Source organism: Salvelinus namaycush, chromosome 6 (genome assembly GCF_016432855.1).
Source record: "Salvelinus namaycush isolate Seneca chromosome 6, SaNama_1.0, whole genome shotgun sequence".
In the NCBI taxonomy this organism is placed as follows: domain Eukaryota; kingdom Metazoa; phylum Chordata; class Actinopteri; order Salmoniformes; family Salmonidae; genus Salvelinus; species Salvelinus namaycush.
The window spans coordinates 23409750-23428502 of record NC_052312.1 but is presented as its reverse complement, the minus strand read 5'-3'; the positions used below and the strand labels follow the sequence as shown (position 1 = coordinate 23428502).

At 42.8% G+C, this 18753-nt stretch overlaps 2 protein-coding genes across 2 annotated transcripts in view; one reads left to right on the top strand and one right to left on the bottom strand.

The window, feature by feature from the left end:
- Positions 1-14377, top strand: part of arrb2b (arrestin, beta 2b) — a 66950-nt gene extending 52573 nt beyond the window's left edge. Inside the window, exons 4-15 of the mRNA XM_038996236.1 lie at positions 15-59; positions 237-439; positions 626-685; positions 822-889; positions 1066-1201; positions 1553-1637; positions 1935-2007; positions 3411-3548; positions 8110-8193; positions 9729-9805; positions 9916-9970; positions 10075-14377. Coding sequence (XP_038852164.1) covers positions 15-59; positions 237-439; positions 626-685; positions 822-889; positions 1066-1201; positions 1553-1637; positions 1935-2007; positions 3411-3548; positions 8110-8193; positions 9729-9805; positions 9916-9970; positions 10075-10168 — 1118 coding nt within the window. The 3' untranslated portion in view covers positions 10169-14377. The remainder of the gene's footprint in view (positions 1-14; positions 60-236; positions 440-625; positions 686-821; positions 890-1065; positions 1202-1552; positions 1638-1934; positions 2008-3410; positions 3549-8109; positions 8194-9728; positions 9806-9915; positions 9971-10074) is intronic.
- Positions 14378-14555: 178 nt separating this feature from the next.
- LOC120049802 (mediator of RNA polymerase II transcription subunit 11-like) lies at positions 14556-18689 on the bottom strand. The gene is made up of 3 exons (XM_038996238.1): positions 18424-18689; positions 16464-16594; positions 14556-15088 (listed from the first exon to the last, which is right to left on the bottom strand). Exons 1-3 carry the CDS (start codon positions 18491-18493, stop codon positions 14945-14947), a joined length of 345 nt encoding a protein of 114 aa, XP_038852166.1. The 5' UTR covers positions 18494-18689; the 3' UTR covers positions 14556-14944.
- Positions 18690-18753: the final 64 nt, after the last annotated feature.

Sequence of the window (18753 nt, the reverse complement as noted above, 5' to 3'; positions counted from 1 at the left end):
TTGTTTTTCTGCAGATGGAGTGCTACTAATAGACCCAGAGTACCTAAAAGACCGTAAAGGTAAGAGTGTGTGTGTGTGAGCGCGCGCGCGTGTGTGTGAATAAAAAAATAAATAAAGTATTCACAATTTCACATCCCTTTATTTCTCTTCTCATGTTCCCGTCTTCCCTCTCTCCTTTTCCTACGATCTCTTCCTCCTCCCTCTCCCTCTCTCTCCCTCCCCTCCTCCTCCTCCAGTCTTTGTGACTCTGACCTGTGCGTTCCGGTATGGCCGTGAGGACCTGGATGTTCTGGGTTTGTCCTTCAGGAAAGACCTCTACATCTCCACCTTCCAGGCCTTCCCCGCCATCACCACAGAGGAGGAGCGTAAACCACTCAGCCACCTGCAGGAGAGACTCCTGAAGAAGCTGGGCCAGCACGCACACCCATTCAACTTCACCGTGAGTTCTGTAGACTGGCCCGCTGCGCAGCAAACACACCAGTTTAAATCGACTTGTTTAGCGGCTCTTAGCTCGCGTTCAATTCTGTGGTTGTGCATTTCTGTCTCCGGTGTCTGTGTGCCTGTTTGTTGGTTGAGCAGTTGTGTATTAATTCTGTGGTGGGACTGCCAAATATCTCTCTTTCAGATCCCTCAGAACCTGCCCTGCTCAGTCACCCTACAGCCAGGACCAGAGGACACAGGGAAGGTACAGAGACCACACACACACACACAAATACTGTATACACTCACAAATACTGTATACACTCACAAAACTTTTTATTGAATATCTGCCTCTGCCTCTCTGCCTCTCTGCCTCTCCCTCTGCCTTCGTCTCTGCTCAGGCTTGTGGAGTGGACTTTGAGGTCAGAGCCTTCTGCGCCAGGACTGTAGAGGAGAAAATACACAAAAGGTACAATGTAGTCGAAGCTATGCGTTTTGATTCAGGGATTCAGTGCAGATGGTTTAAGTGATTGTGTATGTGATGTTTAAGGAACTCTGTGCTGTTGATAACCCTAGTGTGTGTGTGTGTGTGTGTGTGTGTTATATGACTAGCTTTTTCATATGATATTATATATGTTATTATAGGAACTCTGTGCGTCTGGTGATCCGTAAGGTGCAGTATGCCCCTGAGAAGCCTGGTCCTCAGCCTATGGTGGAGACAACGCGATCCTTCCTAATGTCAGATAGATCCCTACATCTAGAGGCCTCACTGGATAAAGAGGTAGGACAGGACACACCGAGACAGACAGAGGCCGACGCGCATAGACAGACGCACGGCTGCACGACGGACACACACACACACACACACACACACACACACACACACACACACACACACACACACACACACACACACACACACACACACACACACACACACACACACACACGCGCATGAATTAGTTAAAAGCATTATGCAAACATTTGGTTGATTGGATTGGTTAAAGCCTGAGATTATCACCCAACCAACCGAATTCACTCCTCCCCGTTCTCTCCGTCTCTTCCTTTCCTTCTCGTTCTCGCTCGGTCTTCCTCTCTTCTGTCTTCCTCTCCTCCTCCCCCTGTTTCTCAGCTCTACTACCATGGAGAGCCTATCAGTGTGAATGTCCATGTCACCAACAACTCCACCAAAACAGTGAAGAGGGTGAAAATTTCAGGTAAGAGACGAACGTGTAATCCAGCTGGCCCCAATTCAACCCCCTCGCCCCAACCCTTTTCTGCAGAAGCTCCGTCACTGCGCTGCTGATACCTACCCAGACCCTACAGATCTACAAACATCGAGGGGTTAGGCCCAAGGGGGAAGGTTTCGGGAGCGATTTGGGGAAGGCTGTATCAGAGGAGAGGCGCGCGACCTTCCCATCTGCCACTCCTCTGCTCTCCATCTTTTGTTGCTGTGTGTCTGTCAGTATTTTGCCTCTCCTGGTGTTGTTAACCCTCTCTCTCCCCTGCTGCAGTGCGTCAGTATGCTGATATCTGTCTGTTCAGTACGGCTCAGTACAAGTGTCCTGTTGCACAGGAGGAGGCAGAGTGAGTACCCCCTTCTCTCCGAAAACCTCTCTCTCCATCCCCGTAACCTTCTCTTCGTCACGTTCTCTCTCTCCTTTGGCCCCTCGGGACCACACTCTCCTCTTTTCGCCTCTCCCTTTTCTCCTCTGTGAGAGAATGTTGGGTGAATGCGCACAGGTTGTGTGGCCAATTTAGAGACTCACTTTCAGTACTCTTGTTTCGTTTCATTGTTTCTGCATAACCTCTACCCTCGTGTTGTATGACCCTCTAAGCTCACTGAAAACGTTCTGTGCTTCGACATCACTCCTGCCCCTCTCCCACTATACAAGACCCTGCAAACCCACCTTTCTACTGGTACTACCATTCCAGACTACCCCACTCCTCCTCTCAGCTCAACACCTCTCCTGCCCTGCTACCTCCCACCCAACCCACTCCGAGACCCCCAGGCAACCTCATCTCCTCCACACGTCTAGTAACATCACAGCCCCTCGTCCCCTTGTTATGACATCATGGAGTTGGTGTTCTCTCCCCCTGTACTGTAGTCTTACAGGTGACTGATGTAGTGCTGCACAGACGTGACACCTACAATAAGTCTGTGGGCCACACCTCCGACTGGTGAGTAGAGGAGCAACAATGCGAATGGCTTAAAGTAACTATCCAGTGTTTCCAGATTTCTATCAAATATGACCTAGGATTCGTTAACGAAGTATGTTTAAAAAGCTGCTTTTCCGTGTTTGAATGGCGTGGGCGTACTCCAACAACAGAATGGCGTGGGTGTATACCGGTTATTCAAATATGAATACGAGTAGATCGCTGATTGGCCAAGTCATGACATCATCCTTTGTGAGGAAATAGCAAGCATTTTTGAAACGGTCTGTTTGAGATACAAGTTTGAGGTGGGGTTTTTGAAGTGTTGTTTTTTTTCTTCTCCAGTTTATGCTTATTATTATTTGGGTATGAGTTAACCCGAATATGAACTTTTTAAAAGTGAGTTCACTGGACAGTTACTTTAACCCCCAGACCTCCCAGACCTAGACCTCCCCACAACCCCAGTACCTGGCTTGATTTAGGCTCACCAAAACTTCCCCTCATAGCCTAAATCTTGATCCCCAACCTCCCACCTGGATAATTATCCTTTTTGTCCCCCCTTATCCAGTCCTCTTCAAGAGGCCAATGGCCCCAAAACCCAATTACCTTCCTCTCAAATTGCGGGAAATCTCTGACTGGTACCCAATCTAGTCCCCTTCAATACTCCTCTTCCTCTCTGTTCTAAAGGCAGCATCTTTAATCCTTTTCTTTCCTCTCAACTTTCCTTACCGCTTCCCAAGCGTTGTGGACGCGTGTACGAGAGTGAGTGATTTAAAAAAAAAAAAAAAACGCGTATGATGAAACGGAGAAATGATCAATTCTTTCCCTCTCCACAGTGACCAGGTGTCCCCCAGCAGTACGTTCTGTAAGGTGTACACCCTGACTCCCACGCTCACCAATAACAGAGAGAAGAGAGGCCTGGCTCTGGACGGGAAGCTGAAGCACGAAGACACCAACCTGGCTTCCAGCACCATGTAAGAGACTAGAGAGAGAGACACGCACATGAAAACACACACGCAGTAGCAGTCAAACGTTTGGACACACCTACTCGTTCCAGGGTTTATCTTTATTTTTTACTATTTTCCACATTGTAGAATAATAGTGACGACATCAAAACTATGAACACATATGGAATCTTGTAGTAACCAAAAACGTATCAAAATATATTTTATATTTGAGGTTCTTCAAATAGCCACCCATTGCCTTGACAGCTTTGCACACTTTTGGCGTTCTCTCAACCAATGAGTATTAATGAGGTAGTCTCCTGGAATGCATTTCAATTAACAGGTGTGCCTTGTTAAAAATGTATTTCCTTCTTAATCCGTTTGAGACAATCAGTTGTGTTGTGACAAGGTAGGGGTGGTATACAGAAGATATCCCTATTTGGTAAAAGACCAAGTCCATATTATGGCAAGAACAGCTCAAATAAGCCAAGAGAAACGACAGTCCATCGTTACTTTAAGACATGAAGGTCAGTCAATACAGAACATTTCAAGAACTTTCTTCGCAAAAACCATCAAGCACTTTGATGAAACTGGATCTCATGAGGACCGCCACTGGAAAGGAAGACCCAGAGTTACCTCTGCTGCAGAGGATAAGTTCATTAAAGTTAACTGCACCTCAGATTGCAGCCCAAATAAATGCTTCACAGAGTTCAAGTAACATCAACTGTTCAGAGAAGACTGTGTGAATCAGGCCTTCATGGTTGAATTGCTGCAAAGACACCACTACTAAACAACACCAATAAGAAGAGACTTGCTTGAGAGAAAAAACCCAAGCAATGGACATTAGACCGGTGGAAATCTGTCCTTTGGCCTGATGAGTCCAAATTTGAGACACAGACAGAGTAGGTGAACGGATGATCTCCGCATGTGTATTTCCCACCGTAAAGCATGGACGAGGTGCTATGGTGTGGGGGTGCTTTGCTGGTGACACTGTCAGTGATTTATTTAGAATTCAAGGCACGCTTAACCAACATGGCTACCACAGCATTCTGGAGCGAAACGCCATCCCTTCTTGTTTGGGCTTAGTGAGACTATCATTTGTTTTTCAACAGAACAATGACCCAAAACACACCTCCAGGCTGTGTAAGGGCTATTTGACCAATAAGGAGAGTGATGGACTGCTGCATCAGATGACCTGGCCTCCACAATCCCCCGACCTCAACCCAATTGAGATGGTTTGGGATGAGTTGGACCGCAGAATGAAGGAAAAGCAACCAACAAGTGCTCAGCATTGTTATTAGTCTGTTTATGGCCCGCCTGTTAGCTTGCACGATTCTTGCCATTATCCTTCGAGCTCTCTCTCATCAACAAGCTGTTTTCTCCCACAGGACTGTCGTTGACTGGATGTTTTTTGTTTGTCGCAGCATTCTCGGAAACCCTAGACACGGCCGTGCGTGAAAAGCCCAGAAGGGTGGCCGTTTCTGTATTACTGGATCCGGCGTGCCTGCCACCAATTTTCACACCATGCTCAAAGTCGTTTAGGTCACTTGTTTTCCCATTCTAACATTCAATCAAAGAGTAACTGAATGCCTCAATGCCTGTCTGCCTGCTTATGGCGCAATTCGCGCAAAACTGAAAGCGCAAACCACCGCATTTAACCATGGAGAGATGACTGGGAATATGGCCGAATACAAACAGTGTAGCTATTCCCTCCGCAAGGCAATCAAACAAGCGAGATGTCGGTATAGAGACAAAGTGGAGTTGCAATTCAACTAAACACCTTCTTTGCCCGCTTTGAGGATGATACAGTGCCACGGACGCGGCCCGCTACCAAGGACTACGGGCCCTCCCTCTCCTGCTCCGTGGCCGACGTGAGTAAGACATTTAAACGTGTCCTCAGAGCATGCGCAGACCAGCTGGCTGGTGTGTTTACGGACATATTCAATCGCTCCCTATCCCAGTCTGCTGTCCCCACATGCTTCAAGATGGCCACCATTTGTTCCTATACCCAAGAAGGCAAAGGTAACTGAACTGACTATCGCCCCTTAGCACTCACTTCTGTCATCATGAAGTGCTTTGAGAGACTAGTCAAGGATCATATCACCTCCACCTTACCTGCCACCCTAGACCCACTTCAATTTGCATACCGCCCCAATAGGTCCACAGACGATGCAATCGCCATCACACTGCACACTGCCCTATCCCATCTGGACAAGAGGAATGCTGTTCATTGACTACAGCTCAGCATTCAACACCATAGTACCCTCCAAGCTCATCATTAAACTTGAGGCCCTGGGTCTCAACTACACCCTGTGCAATTGGTTCCGGGACTTCCTGACGGGCTGCCCCCAGGTGGTGAAGGTAGGAAACAACATCTTCGCTGATCCTCAACACTGGGGCCCCACAAGAGTGCGTGCTCAGCCTTCTCCTGTACTCCCTGTTCACCCATGACTGCATGGCCATGCATGCCTCCAACTCAATCATCAAGTTTGCAGACGACACAACACTAGTGGGCTTGATTACCAACAACGACGAGACAGCCTACAGGGAGGAGGTGAGGGCACTTGGAGTGTGGTGTCAGGAAAACAACCATTCACTCAACGTCAACAAAACAAGGAGATGATTGTGGACTTCAAGAAAAAGCAAAGGGAGCAGCCCCCTATCCACATCGACGGGACAGCAGTGGAGAAGGTGGAAAGTTTGGAAACCTTAGGAGGCTGAAGAAATTTGGCTGAAGAAATTTGGCTTGTCACCTAAAACCCTCACAAACTTTTACAGATGCACAATTGAGAGCATCCTGTCGGGCTGTATCACCGCCTGGTACGGCAACTGCACCACCCACAACCGCAAGGCTCTCCAGAGGGTGGTGCGGTCTGCACAACGCATCACCGGAGGCAAACTACCTGCCCTCCAGGACACCTACAGCACCCGGTGTCACAGGAAGGCCAAAAAGATCAAGGACAACAACCACCCGAGCTGCCTGTTCACCCCACTACCATCAAGAAGGTGAGGTCAGTACGGGTGCACCAAAGCTGGGACCGAGAGACTGAAAAACAGCTTCTAACTCAAGGCCATCAGACTGTTAACTTCTCTGCGCTACGGATCCCTTTTTACGGGATCATTTTCCTAAACAACCGCTGAATTGCAGGGCGCAAAATATTACTAAAAATATTTATAATCATGCAATCACAAGTGAAATATACCAAAACACAGCTTAGCTTGTTGTTAATCCACCTATCGTGTCAGATTCTGAAAATATGCTTTGCAACGAAAGCAATCTAAGCTTTTGTGAGTGTATCAATCAATGCTAGAACAGTTAGCCTTATATTAGCTTGGTTAGCTTGGTCACGAAAGTCAGAAAAGCAATAAAATTAATCGCTTACCTTTTGATAATATTCGGATGTTTGCACTCACGAGACTCCCAGTTACACAACAAATGTTCTTTTTGTTCGATAAATATTACTTTTATAACAAAAAAAACGCCATTTGGGTTGCGCGTTATGTTCAGAAAACCAAAGCCTCGTTCCGTTCGACGAAAATTCCAAAAAGTATCCGTAATGGTCGTAGAAACATGTCAAATGTTTTTTTATAATCAATCCTCAGGTTGTTTTTAACAAACATAATCGATAATATTTCAACCGGACCGTAAAATATAGAGCTACCCTCTCGCGCGCAGGAACTAATCAAAGGACACCTGACTACTTTTGAAATATCTCGCTCATTTTTCAAAATAAAAGCCTGACACTATGTCTAAAGCCTGGTCACAGCCTGAGGAAGCCATTGGAAAAGGAATCTGGTTGATACCCCTTTAAATGGAAGAAATACGGGCCAGGATTTTAAAAAAGAATTAATCACGTCCGGGTTAGATTTACTTAGGCTTTCGCCTGCAGAATCAGTTTTGTTATACTCACAGACAATATTTTGACAGTTTTGGAAACTTTGGAGTGTTTTCTATCCTAATCTCTAAATTATATGCATATTCTACGATCTGGACCTGAGAAATAGTCCGTTTACCTTGGGAACGTTATTTAAAAATATATATAAAAAATCTGACCCCTAGCGTCAAGAGGTTAAACAGCCATCACTAACACAGAGAGGCAGCTGCCTACATACAGACTTGAAATCATTGGCCACTTTAATAAATGGATCGCTAGTCACTTTAATAATGCCACTTTAATAATGTTTACATATCTTGCATTTCTCATATGTATATACTGTATTTTATACCATCTTTCATCTTACCTATGCCGCTTGGTCATCGCTCATCCATATATTTATATGTATATATTCTTATTCCATCCCTTTACTTAGATTTGTATGTGTTAGGTAGTTGTTGTGGAATTGTTAGATTACTTGTTAGATATTACTGCACTGTCGGAACTAGAAGCACAAGCATTTCGCTACACTCGCAATAACATCTGCTAACCATGTGTATGTGACCAATACAATTGGATTTGATTTATATAGCAAGCCACGATCCATTTTCGTGAACAGGGTGGTGTACCTAATAAACAGGGTGTATATGCATGCAGTTTTCCTCTTGTCTGTCTGTCGGGTTTCATTGATGTGTGTCTGTTTTGATGTGTTCCAGAGTGAAAGACGTGTCCAATAAGGAGGTTCTGGGAATCCTGGTGTCTTACAGAGTCAAGGTCAAACTAGTGGTGTCCCGTGGCGGGTACGTTACATCTTGGCTCGTACACATGCACTAATGGTCTGTTTTACATGGATTCATGAAGTGGTTGTAAGCAAACATTTCCACCTGGATTAAGCTGGAATCTTTTATGAGTATTAGTTCACCTCTGCCTGATATCTGAGTGTTCTCCGACTGGGGACAAATTTAGTTGAATCAACGTTGATTCGATTTCATTTGTCAAGCTATTGTGACATGGAATCAACGTGGAAAATACATATCGAATTGAAAAAAGTAGTCAACGAAAACGGTTGTTTGAGGGTGAAATTTCAACCACAGGATCGTGTAATCATGGTAAGCAAATTTCAACATAAACAACATAAAATATGTTGAATTTGTACCTTTTTTTAAAACAGCGACAGATTTTCAACGTTATATCCACTATCAGAAAAAGAACAATAGGCTAGGCAGTAATTCCTACTGGAGAATTTCTATATCTACAGCTATCCTTTAGTCTCCCATCCAGGGTTTTAACTAGGCCCAGCCTTGCTTTGATATTTATCACTCACTATTACCAATGTGCTATCGTGAGAATGAATGTTGAGAGATCTCCGCTCATAAAGTAAATAGATTCAGTGTTGCTATCGAAGTCATCCCGAATGGTCGTTTTAACTTTGCATCTGCGCTGTTTGACGTAAACGTGTTTTTGCAAAATTGTCAGTGGAAACTGTTAAAAGTTGTCCTTGTGAATCGAGCTGAATGGTTTGTTTAACTTTGTAATCAATTGTTTTTTGTTTGGCATACATTTGAAAGTCTCAGTATCATTCTGCTACCTTGGAATTGACCTTTATCTTCTGCTTGGATAGTTTAATCTGTGCACCTGGCTAGGTCTGGCTTTAATTCCAGTTGGTCTACAAATGTATAATTGATATGTTGTATTCACATCTCAACCAAAACAATGGTTGTTTTTGTAAAATGTTCAGTAGAAATTGTTAAAAGTCATCCTGGTGGATAGAGTTGTATGGTTTGTTTAACTTTGCAATCATTGGATTTTGTTTGACACGCATTTTAAAGTGAAAAATCGGAGTCTCCGTAGTCTTTGTTAGTACAATTGCCCTAAATCTCCTTTAAGTGTGTTGACAACCAAACACAATTCAATATCACATTTGAAATACAATAAATAGCCTAACAAATCATATGTTGGATTCACGTCTCCATCTCAACCAAAAATAGAAGTTAAAGAATGGGATTAAGCCAGTGGCTCAGATGGAACTTTCCAAACAGCAGATACATATCCTTTAAATGTTGATATTTGGTTGGGTTGTCAACCAAACAGAATTCAGTATTACTTTTGTATTACAGTAAATAACCCATCTTACAAGCTAATGTAACGTTCAACCTTAAAACGAGTAATACAGCCATGGCCACATTTTGACGTACCTGCGACTATAAATGTCTTCTTACGCAATCATATAAAGCGTGCTTGTTCAAGATCGCATGCACAGGTTGTCGCAGGTGTGACTTGGTGTGCCCAGTGGGTTGGTATTGCTTTAACATTACTGTGTATGTCCTGTGTACAGCGACGTGTCGGTGGAGCTACCTTTTGTCCTGATGCACCCCAAACCCTCAGACCAACACATTTCCAGACCTCAATCAGGTACAGACCAGTGTGTGTGTGTGTGTGATCGAGAGAAAATATGTTTTAGAAATGGAAGTGTTTTGCAGTGATAGTTACCTGTTTTGCAATGTCATTACTTTCTCCCACAGCCGTCCCAGAAACTGATGCCCCAGTGGACACTAACCTTATAGAGTTTGAGACAAAGTAAGAGAGCGAGAGAGAGTGTGTTTCTCAGATTTCAATTTAACCTTGTTTGTTGTTGAACACAATTTGAATCTCTTCCCCTTCCTCCATTCCTTCTCTCTCAGTAATTTCTCTCAGGATGATGACTTTGTGTTCGAGGACTTTGCCCGTCTCCGACTGAAAGGAATGAAGGACGATGAGGATGACCACTTCTGCTAATTCTCCCTCCCCCAGGACCAGGCACCCAAACCTGGGGAGAGGAGCTAGGCGAGTCACTGGTCTAGTCTCAGTACCAGACAGTAGGCCCAACTCCAGAAAAGGGGTGCAGGAGCACTCAGATATTTTTAAAAGCTTCCCCCCCTTCTCTTCATATTCAAATTGTTCTCCCCTCTTCTTTCTCCTACATTTGCGATGGCATTGTTCATTTCATCTCCTTCGTTTTGTCACTCCTTTTGTTTGAGAAACAGAGATAAGGAGAGAGATGGAGATATTTAAAGGGCGTGTCGAGTCAACTGTCTCTGTTTTAGGAAATCATTCTATACGTTTTGGGTCCATTCGTTGATTCAGGGTTGATCTTATATGTTTTATAGGTCCCACTTTATAAGAAGCGGTCAGACAGACAGATATACGTTTGTAATTAAAAAACTTATCCAAAATCCCCAGGTTTACCTTTAAATCCCAGTTGGATGATTCCGGATTTCCTGCTTATTCCCTTCTGATTCCGGGATCTTCTAACCAGGATTTCTGGAAAATCTGGGAATTTTTGGAAAATTTGGGGAATCTGGAACTTGAATGTACAGGACTACATTGCTGCACAACTACTTAGAGGGAACACGAGTTTAATAGTTTATGCAATTGCATTGTTATTACATGGTTATAACCTCCTATTACACTGTTATTACGTTGTTATTATCAGTGGTGGAGTGGAGGGTAAACGCACCTAAACGCCATTTACGCAGATTTCTTTTCTCCCACCTTTTGTGGGAAAATGCATTGAAAGTGTAGGGAGCATTACTTTACTCACCGCGAATGGTGACCAGCGTTTACCTACCTATTTATTTTACCACAACATGACGGGTTATTATGTTACATTATCATTACAGCTTTTCACTTATCCTTAACACACGCTCATTACCCAATTTGTAATAACTCACTATCCAATACTCTATCCATTATGGCAAGTGTAGAACGATTGCATATCGCCACAGTTGAGGGAGTGTGTAAGTGTAGTGCACTTACAGTGAGGAAGGGTGTGAGTGTAGTGCACGAAGAGTACAGTCAGTGTTTTCAAGTGCAGTGCACTTACACGGAGGGTGCGAGTGTGGTGCACTCATCGTGAAGATACAGGGAATCGTATGTAGACAGTGTGGCCTTTTCTGTTAGGGACTACATAGGAGACTTCCGGCATCAAAACCTACGCGCACACACACATCCTACATGCAATGATTGCCATGAACACGATAAATAACTATTCTTTTACATGTATGATTTGCCAAAAATTTATTATTTGACAAACCCCACCATCGATAAGATTAGGGCTCATGTCTAGGATGTACTGTACTGAGCTAGGATCAGCCCCCGGTCCCGTCCATGTAGTGTTATTCATTATGATCAACCTGGCTCAAACTGATTCAAAATCAGCCAAGGAGATTTTTTTGATAGTCACAAATGCGTGTTCAATGGCACACCTGGTGTGTGATAAGCAGTACTGCGGTCTTCTGCAGGTCTCTGGAATATACTGTAGATCCTGGAAAGACAGTTTGATGCAGGTTGAAGTTTTCCCCTAATCACTGATACACGGATTAAAACAATCTGACCGTGTAACGGTAAAGGTTAGGATTGATGGTAGAGTTATTTGATCCTAGATCTGTGGTTAAGGTGCATCTTCTACCTCAAATCTGCTAAATTTATCATTGACCAATCTCTCAAACTTACCAGCATCCAACATTGGCCTCAATCATCAGAATCACCAATGTAGGGAGGAGTGGAAAGGGCGATGGGAGGAAAGAGGGGAAAAGCCAGGTAAGGGGGATGGGAGGTAGGGAAAATAATGGCGGGAAAATAATTATATTTTTGTTGTTGTAATAATCGCCAGAGATATGTGTACTTAAATGTTGCCATTATTTTAATTCTATTCTAAAGACATTTTATTTTTCATTATTAAAAAGTCATAAGTGATATGAACTAACCTTATGCTAATTCCCTGCTGTATTCTCTCAACTGCTGTAAATATTATTACTGTAAGTGCAACTCAACAGCCAATAAGAGTTCACTATAGAACACTGCAGTCCAATCAGAGCACAGTTTATAGGATAGTCAAGACTCCCCAATCCAGGTTCTCCAGGACCTCTTAGTATGTTGGTCTTAGTTCTGAACCGGTTTCACAGTTAAAATTGTGGAATCTGAACTTTAAAAATTCTACATCAATTGAATGTTGGTTTCATTAAGTCCATGTTAAGGTCAATAAATATGTTTTGTATAGGAAACTGGTATAACCAGGAGCCTCTCTGGAACAGGATATGGAGAGATACAGTGAATCCCAAACCACCCCCTCGCCCCTCCCAACTCGCTCTGAGGGCCCTCCGTTGTCGCGTGTTGCTGACGAAACTCCGAGGGTGACTTCCAGAGAGTGACGATGGGATAAGCAATAAACCCATCAACTTTGGGACACACTTAAATGAATAAAACAAGCATGAGATTCAAGTGAACAAATCCCCTCTGCCGTTTTACAAGATATAAACCTCAGTAACAGTTAAACATTTAATTTGGGAGGTATTTAATCTTTTACATGTGTCAAGTCTTGAAATCAGACAAAAAAACTAATGCATGTGACATAATTAGGCACACCTCTACATTCTTTTGTATGAAATTGCGCAAACTCCAAACATATCGCAGTGCATGTTGGGATTGCACTTCACTCTGAAGCCTCCAGCCTTGTTATCTGAGAGTCTAATTAGCCCTTACAACCTTGATAATTTTCACTCCCTCAGCTTTGGGACACTTGTGCACATGGTGGAGGAAAGCGTAAATGCGCAAATGGAGGGGCGAGGGGGTGATTTGAGATTCAGCCATAGGCTACTGCTGTAGTATCTAGATTGTAGACATTTGATAGGATAGTACAGAGAAGTACATTGCAGTCAATTACGTGTGTCTATAATGGTGTGTAGGTGCAGAACAAAGGTAGATAAGGAGGATTGATTGATTGCAACTTGGCTCACTTATCAGATTGGAAATCACTGTGTTTGATCAGGTTATAGATTTATATAACGTATAAACATAAAAGGTATAGTATCCACCTTATGTACAGTTTCAGAAGGATTAAGCTTCAACTACAGCAAACCAAGAGTTACAAATTACTAAGCCAGCAAATGCAATGTAACAACAATGACCACCTCTTCTTATAAGATGTATTTTAATATCAGGGCAGAGGTGTGTTTTAAATTGATTAGATTGTAACTGTCGCCATTTTGGTTCAATGACAAGAATGTGTTTTTTTCATAACGTGTTGCCTAATTCAACAACTGTCCATGGTTAACAAGAGTTATTGGTCACGTTAACAAAACGTTTTGTACATTGGTTGGTTTTTACACATTTGAACGCACCCAGATGATTGAGGTTGTAACAATTATAGAAATATAATTACTAGAACGGAAATCTGCATTCAAGTTAATGTTTTGCTTTTGTGTAAATATATTTCCAGGGGTGCGATGTCAGTCACAACACATTGGTTATGAAGTTTCACATGAAGGTTATAAAGGTTCATAAGAAGGTTACGAAGCTCATACTCTGTTCATGTTATGAATGGATCAACGCATGGCATGGTATTCTAACAATGCACTGCAACAATATGGAAAATGTTGTGATATTTGTGATATAGAACTATTAGAACCTCCAGAAACTCTTAGGGACCATGTAAACGTTACAATGAGCTTTTTGGTAACTCTGTACTTTAAGTGGCATCTTACGAAGTGTTATAAGGCCTTATGAACATTCACAGCACCGTAGAGGCTTATTAAACTGTGTAATTAAGCAGTAAGGCCGTTATATTGATAATATCACAGCTAAGGCCAGGGGCCTCTTGTTTTGGTACTATATTATAGTTACATGTGCTATGAATGTTTAATAAGGCATAAGACTTCATAAGAAACCGCTTCAGGTAGAAGAGTTACCAGCTTTTTTTTTTTTGTAAATCTGAATGGCGATTGTCCTCATGTCTATAAACCAGTGAAGTGTAGAAAAACTTAAAGTAGAAGTTCAGTATTTTACAACTTAACCATGGATTACAATTTCTCCTGGCCCATAGAATACTTTCAGGGTGAGGAACCATCTAAAATATTCAGTAAAATACTTAACTTCCCCTTTTTAAAAACAAATATTTTATTTTTGTTCCCTTCAATCTTAGTTGAGGTATCTATCCATGGAAACGCACGCAATCATGTCAATTTGTAGGCTTGTGTATTGAGTCAGACATTTTATTTTAAGGACAATTTAAGCTACTACAAAAATGTAGATTCATAGAGAACTATACTTAAATGCTACCTGATACTTTATCTGTGAATTAATTAAATTAAGACAAAGTATATTGTTATCAAGGAAACCAAGATGCTGTATAAGCAATGTTATTTTACTCAATAAAATGGAACAAAATGACAATGAAAAAAACGTAAAAGATTATTTAAAAAAATTACATTGGAGAATATATGTCGCTTCTTTATTTTGTACTGCATTTTAGAAAATGTCAAATAAAAAACTTAACATACAAAATGGTCTATTTGTAAGTGCGTGTACGTTCTGTGTATGCATGACACAAGCAGGATAATGTAATGAAACACTAACTTTATTACAGAACATTACCAGATACATGATTGATATCATACAAAAAAAATTTTTTATGAAGTATTTCAGTCCCCACCTCTCTTCAGCAGGTGGTCCTAAAACACCATGGTGACAGCAAGCGATGGAAACATCCCCCTACTGCCGACCATGTGTGTTCTCTCAGAGTTGTGGATCCAGCATGACTTCGCAGGTGCGTCCCAGCTCTCCCAGTTTGACCCTGGTGTATTCTGCTCGGTTCAAGGCCATTTGACAGTCTTTCCTGGCCGAGTATGTGGAGCCTTCGTGGGGCTGACCTGTGGCAACCTACAGGGGACGGAGGGAGAAGGCAGTGTGGTGAAAGGGAGAAATGTTAGTGTTAGGTGAATGTGGACCGTTCTGGCTGGCACAAGGCTACACTACTAGGTGAATGTGAAACAAGCATAACTTTGATGTAGAAAGAAAGGTAAACTACACGAGAGCTATATCTACACTACCAAGTTACATATATATAGCACCTGTCTAAAGTTTGGACACCTACTCATTCAAGGGTTTTTCTTTATTTTTTACCATTTTCTACATTGTAGAATAATAGATTTCAGATAGACATCAGATTTCCACCGGTCTAATGTCCATTGTTCGTGTTTCTTGGCCCAAGCAAGTCTCTTCTTCGCAGCAATTTGACCACGAAGGCCTGATTCACGCAGTCTCCTCTGAACAGTTGATGTGTCTGTTACTTTAACTCTGTGAAGCATTTATTTGGGCAGCAGTCTGACATGTAGTTAACTCTAATGAACTTATCCTCTGCAGCAGAGGTAACTCTGGGTCTTCCTTTCCTGTGGCGGTCCTCATGAGAGCCAGTTTTGTCATAGTGCTTGATGGTTTTGGCGACTGCACTGTCTTAAAGTAACGATGGACAGTCGTTTCTCTTTGTGTATTTGAGCTGTTCTTGTCATATGAACTTGGTATTTGACCGAATAGGGCTATCTTCTATATACCACCCCTACCTTGTCACAACACAACTGATTGGCTCAAACACATTAAGAAGGAAAGAAATTCCACATATGAACTTTTAACAAGGCACACCTGTTAACTGAAATGCATTCCAGGTGACTACCTAATGAAGCTGGTTGAGAGAATGCCAAGAGTGTGCAAAGCTGTCATCAAGCCAAAGGGTGGCAACTTTGAAGAATCTCAAGTATAAAATATATTTTGATTTGTTTCACACTTTTTTGGTTTCCACATGATTCCATAGTTTTGATGTCTTCACCATTATTCTACAATGTGGGAAATAGTCAAATAAAGTAAAACCCTGGAGTGAGTAGGTGTGTCAACTTTTGACTGGTTCTGTATACGTTTCAATTCACGGCATGGCACACTGTGTGTCTTTTCTTTCTCCTACCTATGTGAGGTACTGATCTGGGACCTGAACTCAGTCTACTCTGACAGAGCTAGTGAATTGACTGGGCTGACTGTCTGTGCATCTCTGTGTGTCCCCTCTTACCTGTGTGAGCTGAGCTCAGTCTCCACTCTGTTGACGGCCCCAGTAAACGTACAACTGTGTCTGCCTGCGTCTCTCTGTGTGCGTGCGTTACCTGTGTGAGGTATCTGATTTGTGAGCTGAGCTCAGTCTCCACTCTGTTGACGGCCCCAGTAAACGTACAACTGTGTCTGCCTGCGTCTCTCTGTGTGCGTGCGTTACCTGTGTGAGGTATCTGATTTGTGAGCTGAGCTCAGTCGCCACTCTGTTGACGGATCCAGTAACCTGGCTGAGCTGTCTGTCCAGGAAACTGGCGTTGTGCTTGTCTTTAGACAGCTCCAACACAACGTTGCCTAGAGAAGATTAACACAGAAAACAGAATTAGGCCTACAGTTTATGTATTTACTTCCAGAAACCGCCGAAGGCTTGTCTTAAACAACTACAGACGTTGAGAAAGTAGAGCGACAATGAATGCCCATTCCTTCTCGAGCTCTTTTCTATTACTATAAATGTGTGGCTAGGTACAGTTAGCTAGCTATGTAACGACACAGGTACTACAGTTAGCTCTGGTCCAGGGTGAAGGCCCAGCGCTAGCAAGCCGCACTAACACCCTGGATCAGAGCTAATTTATGGTGCATTCGAAAAGTATTCAGACACCTTCCCCTTTTCCACATTTTGTAACGTTCAGCCTTATTCTAAAATGGATTAAATACATTTCTCATCAATCTACACACAATACCCCCATAATGACAAAGGCGAAAACAAGTTTAGACATTTTTGCAAATGTATTAAAAATAAACATACCTTATTTACATAAGTATTCAGACCCTTTGCTATGAAACTTGAAATTGAGCTCAGGTGCATGCTGTTTCCATTGATCATCCTTGACGTTTTTACAACTTGGGAGTCCACCTGTGGTAAAATAAATTGATTGGACATGATTTGGAAAGGCACAGTTGACAGTGCATGTCAGAGCAAAAACCAAGCCATGAGGTTGAAGAAATTGTCCGTAGAGCTCCGAGACAGAATTGTGTCGGCACAGATCTGGGTAAGGGTACCAAAAAAAATGATGCAGCATTGAAAGTCCCCAAGAACACAGTGGCCTCCATAATTTTTAAATGGAAGAAGTTTGGAACCACCAAGACTCTTCCTAGAGCTGGCCGCCAAGCTAAACTGAGCAATCGGGGGATGAAGGGTCTTGGTAAGGGAGGTGGCCAAGAACCCGATGGTCACTCTGACATAGTTCCAGAAGGACACCATCTCTGCAGCACTCCACCAATTAGGCCTTTATGGTAGAGTGGCCAGACACAAGCCACTCCTCAGTAAAAGGCACATGACAGCTCGCTTGGAGTTTGCCAAAATGCACCTAAAGGACTCAAAACATGAGAAACAAGATTATCTGGTCTGATGAAACCAAGATTGAACTCTTTGGCCTGAATGCCAAGCGTCACGCCTGGAGGAAACCTGGCACCATCCCTACGGTGAAGCATGGTGGAGGCAGCATCATGCTGTGGCAATGTTTTTCAGCGGCAGGGACTGGGAGACTAGTCAGGATCAAGAGAAAGATGAACGGAGCAAAGTACAGAGAGATCCTTGATGAAAACCTGCCCCCGAGCGCTCAGGACCTCAGACTGGGGTGAAGATTCACCTTCCAACAGGACAATGACACTCAGCACACAGCCAAGACAATGCATCAGTGGATTCAGGACTAGTCTCTGAATGTCCTTGAGTGGCCCAGCCAGAGCCCGGACTTGAACCCGATCAAACGTTTCTGGAGAGACCTGAAAATAGCTGTGCAGCGACACTCCCCATCCAACCTGACAGAGCTTGAGGATCTGCAGAAAATAATGGGAGAAACTGCCCAAATACAGTTGAGTCAAGCTTGTAGTGTCATACCCAAGAAGACTCGAGGCTCTAATCGTTTCCAAAGGTGCTTCAACAGAGTACTGGGGTAAAGGGTCTGAATACTTATGTAAATGTGGTATTTCAGTTTTTTTAATGTTTAATAAATTTGCTAAAATTTCTAAAATTCAATTTTAGAATAAGGCTGTAACGTAACAAAATGTGGGAAAAGTCAAGGGGTCTGAATACTTTCGGGAATGCATTGTATATCTAACTAGCTAGGTATGCGTTTGTTATTACAATGTATTTGAACTGTTGTTGCATGCAGGGGTAGACGAACCTGCGTACTGGAGAATCGTTGCAATTTGATTCTCAACCTCTTCCAAAGCTCGCAGTCGGTCATTCGCCATCAGGATCAATTTCACACACTGGGAGTAATAAAAATAGACGATTCTTATCAGAAGCGGCTACGTACGGCACACTATCGTAGCAAATAGGTTGTTACGTCAATGTATTAATCCAAAATGTAGACAAACTAATGTCAAAAACACTACAGAAAGCGAACATCAACAAAACAAAAAGCTTTCCGAGTAAAGGCGCATATAATTGACGTCAACATCTTCGTTGAATAACTACGTCCGTCGCATAATTTACACGTTTTAGCGTGGCG